General features: G+C 38.8%; 2 protein-coding genes across 2 annotated transcripts in view; both read right to left on the bottom strand.

The window, feature by feature from the left end:
• Positions 1–1,053: 1,053 nt before the first annotated feature.
• LOC120494446 (olfactory receptor 4B13-like) overlaps positions 1,054–14,884 on the bottom strand; it is a 35,044-nt gene continuing 21,213 nt past the window's right edge. Inside the window, exon 2 of the mRNA XM_089123659.1 lies at positions 1,054–2,184. Coding sequence (XP_088979785.1) covers positions 1,239–2,184 — 946 coding nt within the window. The 3' untranslated portion in view covers positions 1,054–1,238. The remainder of the gene's footprint in view (positions 2,185–14,884) is intronic.
• Positions 5,304–6,292, bottom strand: LOC120494453 (olfactory receptor 4C11-like). Its single transcript, XM_089123660.1, has one exon. The coding sequence runs from the start codon at positions 6,227–6,229 to the stop codon at positions 5,306–5,308; it is 924 nt and encodes a 307-aa protein (XP_088979786.1). The 5' UTR covers positions 6,230–6,292; the 3' UTR covers positions 5,304–5,305.

The following is a 14,884-nucleotide window of genomic DNA, read 5'->3' on the forward strand; positions in this document are numbered from 1 at the left end:
ACGCGTCTGACGTTGGTTCAACGTTAATTCGATGAGCAAAACAATGTCAGATCAACGTTGTTTCGATGTCATATTTCCACGTTGATTCAATGTCAGTTTGCTATCTGGGACAATACCCAAATATTCCAGACTGATCTCATGAAGTAGCGTGTGTATGACACGCCAATTCGTATTTCCATTTTTGGCGTGCTATCAAGACGCATAATCGCTTTTCAGCACGTTTATGAACGGCATTGACTTAACGTTATTACTGTATATATAAATATATGACTTACCTTAACCCCGTCCCTAAACCGAACCATCACTGGGGTTAATTGCGTTCATGAGTGTTCCCTTACCATCCTAGGAAAAAAAAAAGATCGCTCCCCAGATGTAGATCTAAATTTTGCTTAGTTTCGAGCGGACATTTGACGGCGTGTACAGACACGCGGAATCACTCGGACGTTAATGGCGTAGACATGTACGCATACACGCGGATAGCTCAAAATGCGTAGAGATAACACGCCACTTGACTCGAAAGTGGCGTGTATGTTTACGCAAAAGTCATGATGTCATGTTGAATATTCGAAAGATGGATAATTCTCAAATGACATGTACTTACATTGATCGAGATCTTTAAAAAGAGCAGCTAAACCCTCACCTCTCCTAACAGCTCTGCAGACACTCATAGTAAAGTTTGGAGGGGATGTTTCGCTGAGGACCGTTACACTCCAGCTGTCTTCTGCCAAGATTCATTTAGAAACATGAAATCCAGGCTGTATGTGGTTATTAACTCCATACTAGTCGTCTTGAATCTCAGTTGAGATAATTTTGTAACAATCTAGGTTTGACTCCATCAAAGCTCCCAGAAGCTTCAAATATTTCTGTGCATGTGCAAATCCTGATGCACAGATATTACCTGCTTTTATTTACACACATTTTGCTTAATACATTCTCATTATAGTATAAATTAATTACACACTTGAAATGATGAAAAGAACAAATTAACAGTAATTATTTATATTTATTTAATGTACACCAGCTGCAAATTATACATTCATGAATTATGCTGATCTTTATCACATATCTATGTTATATATGTCTTTACATGCGACCTGCTTTGTCTGCAATGCCTAAACACACAGGTAAATTCTTGAATTCTCAAAGTATTTACCATTTCAAATTTGCACTCAAAGAAAATGTTCACATCCTAACAGTAGCTGCTTTATTGCATAAATCAATATTTTAATAAACTAAAATTAGCTAGAATTAATTTTTTTCATGCAAAGTTTGAACAATCTTTGTCTTATTACCTTGGCTTGTAAACCATATATTATGGGATTCAATCCTGGTGGTATAACATGAAACATTACACTCCCGAACTTCCTACTTTCAGTATACTCTGGGAAACGATGGAGAAATATTGGTACAAATCCACAGATCTGCATGATAATATAAACAGTTAAGTGAGTGCTGCAGGTTTTAATGGCTTTGCTGTTGGTTGCTTTGTTTTTGTTTTTTATACATACTATTGCTATTCTGACATATGTCAAGAACACCCATCCCAATGAGGATGTGAGTAAAACCACAGTAAAAGTTAATCCATATATATTATTGATCATTGTGCTTTCACAGGACAGTTTAAATAGTGAAGCGTTGTCACAAGACTGGTTTGAAATGAATGATCTGCAGTGAGACAGACGCACACTGAGGCCGATCAAAACTGACACCGGCACTACTGCAGCAACCCAGGCTCCTGCTGACAGTTTAACTATCATTTTATTGCTCATTATAGTTGGGTATCGCAATGGATTGCATATAGCCACATATCTGTCAAAGGCCATGATCATTAGAATAGTATTGGATGTTGTTCCATATAAATGGCCAAAAAATGCTTGAAAAACACACTCCACATATGTGATGTGCCGCTCAGAGGGGTCTGTTAATAAGTCCTTCAGTAAACGTGGTATGACGACAGTTGATCCCATTATATCACTCACTGGCAAGTGACAGTAAAGAATGTGCATTGGCTGGTGTAAACTTTTTTCTGCTGAGATCTGAATCAAAATCCAAATGTTAGACACCATCACAAAGACATAAGCTATCAACAGAAAAATGAACATGAGCTTGCTGGACTGGGGTGTAACTTGCAGTCCTTCCAGTAAGAGTACACTGTATCTGAATGTCAGGTTATCCATTTGTGACCTAAAGAAAACATACAAATTAAGTGAGAAAACACTTATTAACAGCATATCTCAAAGCATTTCTACAGGTATATCATACATGCTTCCAGAATCTATTTCTTCCTGTAGAAAGATTACTAACTTTTATGTAGGGAATTTTTTTTCTTATCTACACTCTCTTACAGAACTCAAGCAATATTATTGATTACTGTATAATTATTTAACATAAGTTTGATATAATATGACTACATCTGAAATATTCTAAGACTTACCAAAGACAATGACCGATATATACACAGTTGTCTCGTCACTTTATATAAAGTCTTAGTCTAATCTATTAATCAGTGTTACGGAGTTATCATTTGTTATGAAGAGCACAATCTGCTTGTCTCTGAATATATTTAATCTGGCTTGACCATTTTATTTATATGTCACCACAGCTTAAGTCTTGTCGTCATACCCCAAGAGTGAAAGCACAATTTTAGCTCTCTTTTCTGCGATTGGTGCACTGCTTGTGTTTCTCAAAGGCATTTTTAGCCAACTATGATTGTACATTTGGTATCAAAGTTCAATGATTTAGTGTTTCCCAAAACCATAATTCTAGTAATTTGCAAACAGAATTGCAAAATTGTGGTTGGAACTAATCTACCTGTAGAAAATTTGACATCTTTGACATCCAGCACTTTCGGCCGTTTCTATCAGTGGGGGTAATGTGAGTTTGGTGGGTGAGGAAGAGAAGACCCTTTCGCCTGATGATTGTGTTTTTTGCGGCCGTTTGAATAAGTCTAAGTTATTGCAAAACTTGGAGTTTACTCTCCGTCTCCGTCATTTATCTCCTGTAAGATGCCAGGAGTTATGTGATGTATTGTGTAGTTTTCCCGAATTTTTTGATGATGTTATATTACGTACAGATTGGGTTGAACATGATATCGATGTTGGGGATGGAAAGCCTAAACAGCGTTTTTATCGTGTTGCACCTGAAAAACTGGAATTGATGGAGAGGGAAATTAAGGATGTGCAGGATCACGATATTGCAGTACCTTCTTTTTCTTATTGGGTTTCCCCGTGTATTTTAGTTGGAAAGTCAGACAGTACTGTTGGATTTTGTATGGATTATTTGTTATTGTGACAAACATGCAGAGAAAGATCTGCTCTGTGTCATCCATTGTTGTTTACTATGTCGCTTTCTTCGCGCGAAAATGACGTCGATCGCTTCTTTCTGGCAAACACCACGCCCATCAAGTAAGCGTACTGTTGGTGGTGGAAACGCAAGCCAGATCATGGTTTACCGACCCGAACTACACTGTACTGTACCGTACCTTACCGCACCACTCAGTGGAAACGAGCCATAACTAAAGCTAAAAAAACATTCTATTCTTTAAGATAATATAAATAAAATGATTATATATAATTTAAAATTAAACATTTTCTAAATTTACTGAAACGCTGTAAAACAATTATTTTAGTTTTAGATGAACAAATAAAATCATCTTCTAGCGACATATGATGGCTATCAGCTTATAGATTTCCCTATCCTAGAGAGAGTGAAGTGCTACTAAGTGCTAATGTGGATTTCTGTCTAGATATGTACAGTAATAAAAAATTTTCGAAAGAAAACCTCAAAAAGGTTCATTATAGAGAGTGTAAGGCCCTGTTTACACGATAACGCTCGCGGGTGAAAACTAAAAATATTTGACAGGGTCAGGATGTGCCTTTCGTTTACACGGCGATGGCGTTTTGGGGGCTTAAAAACGCAAAAAAGTGAAACCACCCTCCAGAGTGGAAATGTTAAAGGGTTAGTTCACCCAAAAATGAAAATTCTGTCAGTATTTACTCACCCTCACGTTGTTCCAAACCTCTATGTGTTTATTTGTTCTGCTGAACACAAAGGAAGATATTTGGAAGAATGTTTTAATCAAACAGATCTCAATCCCCATTGACTACCATAGTATGTATTTTTTCCTACTATGGTTGTCAATGGGGAATGAGATCTGTTTGATTAAAACATTCTTCCAAATATCTTCCTTTGTGTTCAGCAGAACAAATAAACACATATAGGTTTGGAACAACATGAGGATGAGTAAATACTGAGAGAATTTTCATTTTTGGGTGAACTAACCCTTTAAAAACGCTCCCCAGCCACGTTCCCGTGTAAAAGGTAAAAACGCAAAAGTCTGCTTGACAGTGAAGGTTGTACACAGGCGCGCGGACTTGGTGTTGTTGTGTGGCAGTGCTTCACGTTGCCACCAAGGCGCCTGGAGTGCATACTACATTGAATTTCACGCACTTTTGCGTCACCATATGCACGCGGATTTCCCACCCAAAACACTCGTCTAAACGCAGAATAAAAAGTGATAACGCAACACCACTTTTGCGTTTTCTCTTCAGAATTGTTTCCGTGTAAGCATAGCCTTAGACCTCCTTAAAATTTGCTCAACTGCATTTGTGAGAAAATCTGCCTGGACACATTTGTGAGAAAATCAAGCAGAGGTAGGTATATCACATAAAGAGCCAAGTCTCTCACAATCATAACAGACAGAAATGATTTGGCATTTGTTCAAAGGTTTCATGCAAATTTGTTGGATGGTTTGCATTTATTTGTGAAATATTATCTAGGCTCATTTATCTATATTTGTAAAACACAATACATATTTGTAACTCTGCACATTTTCGACTTGCACATTGCTTTCTGTTCGTTTGTGAGTGGAGTTTCCTTTGCAAAGCAGATTGAGTTTGTTTGCAAAATGCTGGATTTCTTAACTCCATACTAGTCATTTTAAATCTCAGTTGAGATATTTTTGTAACAATCTAGGTTTGACTCAATCAAAGCTCCCCTTTATCATATAAATTAATTACACACTTGAAATGATGAAAAGAACAAATTAACGGCATTTATTTATATGTATTTAATGTACACCAGCTGCAAATTTTACATTCATTAATTATGCTGATCTTTATCACATATCTATGTTCTATATGTCTTTACATGCGACCTGCTTTGTCTGCAATGCCTAACCGCACAAGAAATTCTTGAATTCTCGAAGTATTTACAATTTCAAATTTGAACTCAAATAATATGTTTACATCATAACAGTAGCTGCTTTATTGCATAAATCAATATTTTAATAAATTAAAATTAGCTATTAACTTTTTTTCATGCAAAGTTTGAACAATCTTTGTCTTATTACCTTGGCTTGTAAACCATATATTATGGGATTCAATCCTGGTGGTATAACATGAAACATTACACTCCCAAACTTCCTACTTTCAGCATACTCTGGGAAACGATGGAGAAATATTGGTACAAATCCACAGATCTGCATGATAATATAAACAGCTAAGTGAGTGCTGCAGGTTTTAATGGCTTTGCTGTTGGTTGCTTTGTTTTTGTTTTTTATACATACTATTGCTATTCTGAGATATGTCAATAACACCCATCCCAATGAGGAGGTGAGTAAAACCACAGTAAAAGTTAATCCATATATATTATTGATCATTGTGCTTTCACAGGACAGTTTAAATAGTGAAGCGTTGTCACAAGAGTAGTTTGAAATGAATGATCTACAGTGAGACAGACGCACACTGAGGCCGATCAAAACTGACACCGGCACTACTGCAGCAACCCAGGCTCCTGCTGACAGTTTAACTATCATTTTATTGCTCATTATAGTTGGGTATCGCAATGGATTGCATATAGCCACATATCTGTCAAAGGCCATGATCATTAGAATAGTATTGGATGTTGTTCCATATAAATGTGTAAAAAATGCTTGGAAAACACACTCCACATATGTGATGTGCCGCTCAGAGGGGTCTGTTAATAAGTCTTTCAGTAAACGTGGTATGACGACAGTTGATCCCATTATATCACTCACTGGCAAGTGACAGAAGAGAATGTGCATTGGCTGGTGTAAACTTTTTTCTGCTGAGATCTGAATCAAAATCCAAATGTTAGACACCATCACAAAGACATAAGCTATCAACAGAAAAATGAACATGAGCTTGCTGGACTGTGGTTGCAGTCCTTCCAGTAAGAGTACACTGTATCTGAATGTCAGGTTATCCATTTGTGACCTAAAGAAAAAATACAAATTTGTAACAAAAGTTCTATATAATATGACTACATCTGAAATATTCTTAACTTACCAAGGACAATGAGCGATAGATACACACTTGTCTCGTCACTTCATATGCAGAGTCATCTAATCTATTAACCAGTGTTACTGAGTTATCATTTATTATGAAGAGCACAATCTGCTTGTCTCAGGATAGATTTAGGTTGGCTTGACCATTTTATTTATACGTCACCACAACTTAAGTCTTGTCGTCATACCCCAAGAGTGAAAGCACAATTTTAGCTCTCTTTTCTGCGATTGAGACACTACTTGCCAGGGGTGTGTTTCCCTATGGGGTTGAGGTCTGGAGGCCAGGCTCTTGAAATGCTTTTCATGGAGCCACTCCTTCGTTGCGTGGGCAGTGTGTTTGGGATCATTGTCATCCTGGAAGATCCAGCCATGTTTTATCTTCAAGGCTCTTGCTGATGGAAGGTGGTTTTGGCTTAAAATCTCATGATGCATGGCCCCGTTCATTCTTCCCTCAACACAGTTTTTACCAAAAAGTTCTATTTTGATTTCATCTGACCACATGATATTCTCCCAATCCTCTTCTGGATCATCCAAATGCTCTCTGGCAAACTTCAGACGGGCCCAGGCTACTTATTTTTCACCATAATTTACAAATAAATTCTTTAAAAATCCTACGATGTGATTTCCTGGATTTTTTTTCTTCTCATTTTGTCTCTCATAGTTGAAGTGTACCTATGATGAAAATTACAGACCTCTCTCATTATTCTAAGTAGGAGAACTTGCACAATCAGTGGCTGACTAACTACTTTTTGGCCCCACTGTACATTAATTATATATACCCTATCCCTTCAGCTTCCCACCATAACAGACAAAGAGCTGGTCTGAGGTCCTGAAACACGTTCTGTCTACAAAAGCGTGGAGGTCTCGAACTGGACAGCGCTTGCAGGTTCACCACCTGGTCCCTGAAGGTAGTGGTTGGAACATATGGCACCTATCCTGATCAGGAGTCTCAGGATCATGCGAGAGTAGGCCGGCCCGAATTCGTCAACGGAGAATATGTGCAGGTCCCCTACCCCCTTGATTGAGGCCAATGCAACCAGAAGTGCCGGAGTCTCAGGAGGGCGCCTTCGGCGGTGGGCAGACTGAGGGATCTGAGCGGACGACGTGGCCTTTGGGGCAGAATAAGCCTCAGTCTGCTCGTGGCCGGTTGAAAACTGTTGGGCAAAGCACTCAACCGCACCGCCTAAGAGGCCGACCTGGGATATGGGTTTGTCAACCAGAAGGGTCCGCCTGATATCCTGCACATCGGACAGGTTCAGGCACAGAATGGTGGGCATCACCTGATCCAGGGAGCGTACGGACACTTTCGGCGCTCGGAGAGCAAGGTCAATGGCGGCACGCAGCTCATTGAAGAGCTCTGGGTCAGTCCCGCCGTTGTGCATGTCCGTGAGCATCTGGGTCGGGTAGACCAGCAGAATGGCCAGAGAGGCGGCTGCCTGTCCTGTAGCACTATAGAATTTCGCCACAAGTGTTGATGGAAAAACTACAGGCTTTAGACGCCGAGAAGAAGCACTTTGACACAGTAGCATCGCGAAGAGCGTTCAACCCAAGGGGACCCCAGTGTACCCATGGGCAGCGGCCCCGTCGAGGGAAGGAAGGGCGGAGGAGATCAACGAGGGATCACTGGAAGACATGGGGGTCTTCTGAAGATTTCAAGCTCTCCTGATGCACATCCAACAAAGAAGGTATTGGAGTGGACGCTGAGAGGAGTCAGCCGCCACATCCAAAAAACAATCGTCTAGCAGCGAGCGCTCAGGACAGGGTGAAAGGTTCCACTCTAGTCCGATGCTCGCAGCAGCCCGGGAAAGCAGGATCTGACTCGACAAATGCCATATGCACACCGAAAGTGGCAGCACTATCTTATCTTCGCTTCCTGAAGATTGTAGCCCGCCCTGTGATGCTGCAATGTAGAACAGATCCGATTCTGGAGCGCCAAGGGAAACCCGCGAGACATCCAAAAATAGACCTGGGGGAATCCCCTGAACACTCACAAGTTGAATCGCTGAAGAAGGGGACGTGGTCCATGGATAGACAGTCGGCGGTTTGTTCCACACTCACACCCTCAGGTCACCCTGGCCAACAGCTGAAGTAGCACCTCACGTGGAGAGTGTTAGATCGGGGTGTGGATGAGGGCACTCTCTCTCTATCTAACAAGATCATTGAGTCTGGAACGTAATGATGCGATGATCACGTTCCCGCGGGGAGAACGTGAGTCATCCACAAACGCTGCTCTAGCATGATCAAGCCCAAGCACGCAGAGCAGAGAATGTGCCCATCAAAATCTGAAATGAGTCGTCCACAACCAGAATGTCTTTAAAAAGACGTGCCGCGTGCAAGCTCTTTTGTGAGAGGAGAAAATAACTCTGCGATGTTGAAGCGAGAAACAAGGAGAAACACACTCTGTAGCTGTCACAGATATTGTGTTTTCTTGCTGAATATTCATCTTTTGAAAGTTTTGTTTGTTTTATAAATGTTGTGTAGTACTCTTTTGGGAATTGTTTTGATCAGAATATGTCTCCTAATGTCTCCTGAATCCTGATTAGAAGGCAGGAGCCATTATACACTTACTAGCATATGACTGCACAGACCAGCAATGTGAGCTGCAGATTGCCGTCACACCAACACAACGGAGTGGCCCATCTCGTAGAGCGAAGTCAGAAATGGTTGTGGAGTGAAGAGATAGTCTTGGCTCCAAAGCGAAAACATATCTGCATGATGCCGGCATCCTCCTTTATACCCACGAGGTAAGGCGGATATACGCTATGCAAATTCTGCAGACCCATGGCATTTTCTTTACCATTGGCTCATTTTTTTATGCGCTTTCTAAGCGAAACCCCATTTGTCGTCATCTGATGGAACTCAGAGTGACTAACGAAAGGGAACGTCCAGTGTAACTGCCGCAATTTGATCTTCTAGTAATAAAGAACTCATCGTGGAAAAACACTCTGTATTTTTGGATTTCCATTGCATTTTTATTGATAAAAAGTTAAATAAATTAAATACATTTTAATATAAATATTAATGATTAATCGATAGTCGAATGAATGAGTGTCACGTCTCACTTGTTTTCTTCAAACCGGAAGACACGGCCACTTCTGGCCTCACGGGACGTAGGAAACTTGTGGATACAAGTCCTCGGTTCACTTTCACTAGCCTGGAACTCCACCCACAACATTTTTTGGTCGGGAAGTTCGGTATGGACTCGATCCATTGAGGAGTAATTATGATCAGGCAAATAACGTTCGGGTCAATCAAATTGCCAGGGCGGGCTTTATACGATGATGGACAAGTGATCTTCAGGGACTTCCTACTTACTTACTTACTTACTTACGCCTACCGCCCAACTTTGGGCATAGGCCACGAACAAGGTCTCTCCAGTCATCCCGATCCTGGGCCAACTTCTCTAGCTGTCTCCATGTGTGGCCAGACCTCTTCACATCTGCATCAAGGTCACGGCGCCAGCTATTCCTTGGCCTGCCTCTCTTCCTTTTCCCTTGTGGGTTCCAGAAGAGGGCATGTCTTACAATGCTTGATGCAGGCTTGCGAAGGGTATGGCCAACCCATCTCCAACGCCTTTGAAGGATCTCTTCCTCCATTCTGATTCGGCAAAAGTGCAACTTATCAGCTGGCTCTGACAGTCGCTAAGAAGATGGGACGTAATGAACAGCCTGTGGTCGATGTGGTTTCTCCTTTGGTGGCACTCATGGAGGAGTAAGTAAAAGAAGCAACACTCGTTATTTAACTTCTAAAATAAGTAAGTTCTGTAGTTGACAACTGAATGCAAAGTAGTTGACTTATTGCGTTGCTCTGATTGGTTGGTTTACCGACTATCCAATTGAATGCAGAGTTTGTTTTTTTTCCTGTTTCGGTTGAGACATGCCTTATAATCAAAGCCCTATGGAGCAGACTTCTGATAAGAATATGAGTATGACGAAGTCTACACTTTCACAATAAAAGTTCCGATCTCACAGACACAAATAATGCGCTATATTCCAACATATTATTTCTCTATTAAAATGATCAAATTAAAGCAAATAATTGTTTTCACCCAGATTCACAAAATGGACATACTTTAGGGTGCCTGATCACTATCCACTTTAACACTATAGGAAAACATAAGAGTGACTACACAATAACAGGATTTTCTTTTTCTGAATGAAATATTACTTTAATATTTTGACCTATATCACGCAAAGATATAAACCAGATCTGATGGCAGTGCATGTGTGTCTTTACACACCTACATTGTGGTCATACCTTCATTAAACGAGCAGTTATTGATAATTAGAGAAGCACTGGGACATTTGCAATAACCCTTTGTGAATCACTCACACCACCAATGACCAGAACGTAATTGAATTACAGCAGTGAAGGGGCCAGTACATCTGAACTACTAGTCTCATAGGCATCAGACATTAGTTTCTGTGTTTTTCATAGTTTATCTTCACCTCCCTTTGCTTTAAGACAATGCAAAGTGCATTTTTGCATACCACTCTATTCAGGGTATAAAGCTTTCAAATCTCTTTTTATGTTTATCTTTTTATCAATTATTCAGTGTTGAAGACAAAGTTTCATAATGAAAAATCAAAAAAAGGCCTATATTCAATTGTTGCGTAATTTCTTTAGAAACTGATTGAGCTGTTTTGGACAGGAAATAATAACAAACTACCCCATTATGAATTTGTCATGAGCGATCTGGAATGTCTCGGGACATCATTATCGGCTTGCTTCATTGGAAGATTTGTGTGATAAACAGTTATTAGCTTGTGAATTAGCTCACAAGGGATTAATTATTATTTGACATTTAAATGTGTCCCTTAAAAGCAAAATATTTTAGAACTCATTAATGGAAATGCAACAGTTTAATTGCCCCTCTGTGGATAATACCACTATTGTCTAATTAACACAGATGTGGCCAGAGGGCTGGTGTTCTGACGATTCATGCTACCCATCGAGATTTGCTACTTACCGGTTATGCGCATGTGCAGACTCAGTTTTTTTTTACAAAAGGTACATTTTCCTGTTATAATGTATAATTTCCCTTTTAAAAAAATGCTTACTACCATATGAATATTTGTACGGTCAGCCAGCTGAAAAAGAATAACTGAAGGTTTCAGTTACTATGAGGAAAGGTGTACTTTGACAAGTCAGAGATGAATATTTTATGATAATTTTTACTTTTCACACCGTTTTAAAAATAAAAACAGTAGTCTACAGTATAGAGTAGCTACTCATAACTTAGAATTGTATTATAATTGTATTTCATATGACTTTAATCGGCATTCTGTGATCAATTCGCGCTACGGTAGCATTTTTCGACAAGGCAGCAAAAATCGACAGAACACCGGCTCTAGCCCTATCTAGGCGAGATTAAGTTTTGTGCCATATTGTATTGTTTAGGCTGTAGTAAAACAAATGCACTGAAAAATAAAGGAAACTTGACGATGTTCCTTTCCAAAGGAAAATGATCACGCTTGGTCATGTCGAAGCATGCAGGACCATGAGGAATAGAGTGGTGCAGGTATGACGTCACTTTGTTGGCCAATTGGCATTTAGCATCATACTGGTTCTCTCTGCAAAAACCCAATAGGATTTTTCCATAGGCTTTTGGAGTACTGCGAAAAACAAGCTCTGCCCTTGTGAAAAGAAAATATATATTTCCCTATACATGAATAATCAATATATTAAATGGTTTAACAGTATATTTGAAAATATACATAATACTATATTGTGTTACAATATACAGAATTTTACATAAGTTGCCGCTTTTCATATATTGAAAAATTTGTGACAATATATATAACTAATATTAGATAATGTGTGTAATTTTATCTTTAGTAATATGATCATCAGAAATGGTACTGCATGTGTAATATATTGCAGATATAGTTACTCATGCAGCATAAACGCACATATTTAGAAATATATAATGTAAAATAAAAAAATGTTTTAGTATTTAATTATGTACGTGATAAATGTTTCTTATTTTCAAGCTAACCAAAAGCACGCTTGACTTACATGTACTAAAGTATAACTTTCACTGTCTGATAGAGAAGCTCTGAGAACTGCACAAACATAACTTGTAAATTATAATTGTAATAATAAATATGCTTGGCCAATAGTCAACCTAACCACAGGCTCTACTCTTCAGCACAATGGTAACTCCTAAAACTCAGACATACCAGAAAACCTTATAAAATCCGAAATAATGGAATATTCAGTTTTTGTTCAAAAGCCTGGTTATGGTGATAAAGCAATCGAGAAACACTGTAATATATAAAATGCTGTTTTTTTCAGAGACTGATGCAATCGTAACCTAAAAATGTTATTTTGTGTATTTAACATTTTTAAATGGAACAGCGTTAGAGTGCCCAACACGGTAAGCATAGGCAGAGTGCCATCTTACTGTGGGTTAGACATTTTATAAATGTTATGAACACTAATAAAACATTGGCCTTTTTAAGTTACAACCGCATCTGTTTCTGAAAAGCGGTGATTGATTTGATATTGTTGTTATGTGTAAGCATATTTCGATAATATTGTCATTATAACAAGAATGCTATATTAAAAATTACTTTATTTTGTTCCAACGAGTATCTGTCTCGGAACTAACCACCAACCGGTTTTCCAAGTTTACCCGCCTCCAATGTGGGGCCTTTCCTTCACAATTTCGAGGTAATTTCTCGCAATTTCAAGGGTTATCCTATCCTAGGGCGTCATCTAATTGACGCTTTACCTTTAGCGTGTTAGATGACACGGGTAGGTTTAGGTCTGGGGTAGGTGTTGGGGTTAGACCACTAGGATAGCGTCATCTAACTGACGCTAAAGGGTGCCTAAAGCGTCGGATGTTGACGCATGGTCAAAAGCACCAGTTAGATGATGCCTTGGGATGAGAACGGGCTGTCAACTCGCCATGTTTACGTCTTCTTGTTTACTTCCGGTCTGGCACATATAAGAAGTTCCTTTACTCAAAAGACCAAGATTCCTTGCGAATAGAACGTGCACAGAACACAAATCAATGTTCCTTTTGATGGGGATATGCTGATGCGTGTTTACATGACCAAGAATTCGGGTTAGAAAAGAAGTACCCATGGATCATAACCGGGTTTTTAAAATCCGGGATATAAGCATACTCGGGTTTTTGCCGGTGTTTACATGGCTGTGCACGGTTTTGAATGGGTTATTGGCTGCATTTAAACGTAGTCATTGATAGTGAGAATGGGGTATAAATGAGTGTGGAGCTGCGTGAGGAACTTAAGATAACTAATGTTCGGCATTTCATTTAGAATAAAAATCATAACAAGGACAGGTGTGAAAAGGTTTTAATCACTGAGAAGGCATTCACAAAATTGAAGTATATTAAAGTACATTTTTTTTACAAAAAAATAAGTGATGTACTTATTGTTTACATTTTATTGCAAAACACTTTTACTCCTGTTGAGATAAGGTTAGGGCCACGTTTGGTGGTCTGGTTAGGTTTAAGGGTGGGTTAAGGGAAGGGTCAGCAATTTAATTATAAATGTAATTATGCTTATTTTTATACTACTTTATTCAAGGCACACAACTTTCAATTCTATATGTGTTTATGTATTGACAATTATTTAATGTTGATGTTGAAGACAATGTTTCATAATGAAAAGGCCTATATTCAGGTGTTGCATAATTTTTTTTTTTTTAGAGCTGTTTTGGAAGGGAAACAAATAATAAACTGTCATGAGGAATCTGGATCGTCTCGGGACGTCATTATCAGCTCGCTTCATTAGCAGATTTGTCTGATAAACATTTATTGGCTTGTCAATTAGCTCCCAGAGGATTAATTATTATTTGACATTTCAATATGTCCCTTAAAAGCAAACTATTTTAGAACTCATTAATGGAAATGCAACAGTTTCATTGCCCCTCTGTGGATTCAATACCACTAGTCTAATTATCTGTTTCAACAATATACTGTGTAATGTGAACAATAACAATTGGTTCGGGGTGATGCAACTAGTCCTGAAGGTGTTCCAATTACTTTGTATCAACAAACATTATTTACAACATGACTCTTTAAGGTAAGCATCTTTCTGTCAGTGGGGAAATCAGCTGTCAGACCATATCACCTTGATAATAGAAATTAATTACAGCTGTAACTACATGCAGGTATTTATTTATTTATTTTTTAAATATTGTACAATTTTAAACATGTACACAATTTGTGCAAGTATAGCTTTTATACATTTAATAGTATAAATCTATCCTAAACATGCTAATGTCTACTGGCCTGATACGAAATGATCGTAGGACTACAGATGGAAATTAGCATAGTGCTAAATCTGGTGCAGCCATCTTCTTAATGTAACTGCACATTGTCCTTTAATAATTAAACTAAACTAAATAATAATTTAAAAAAAAACAGATCTGTACAATATTGTGAGCACAGTGTATATCGTTAGCTAACGTGTACAAGCACGTCTCTCACCAAAACAAATGTCCTGTTCTCCACTGGTTCTCTCCTCACACCACAACTCTTACAACATTAATCCTGGCCTGTCCCTGGCAGCATAGCAGGCTAAATATTGTATGGCTGTGGTCCAT

The sequence above is a fragment of the Pimephales promelas genome, chromosome 19, assembly GCF_988280905.1.
Source record: "Pimephales promelas chromosome 19, fPimPro1.hap1.1, whole genome shotgun sequence".
NCBI lineage: Eukaryota > Metazoa > Chordata > Actinopteri > Cypriniformes > Leuciscidae > Pimephales > Pimephales promelas.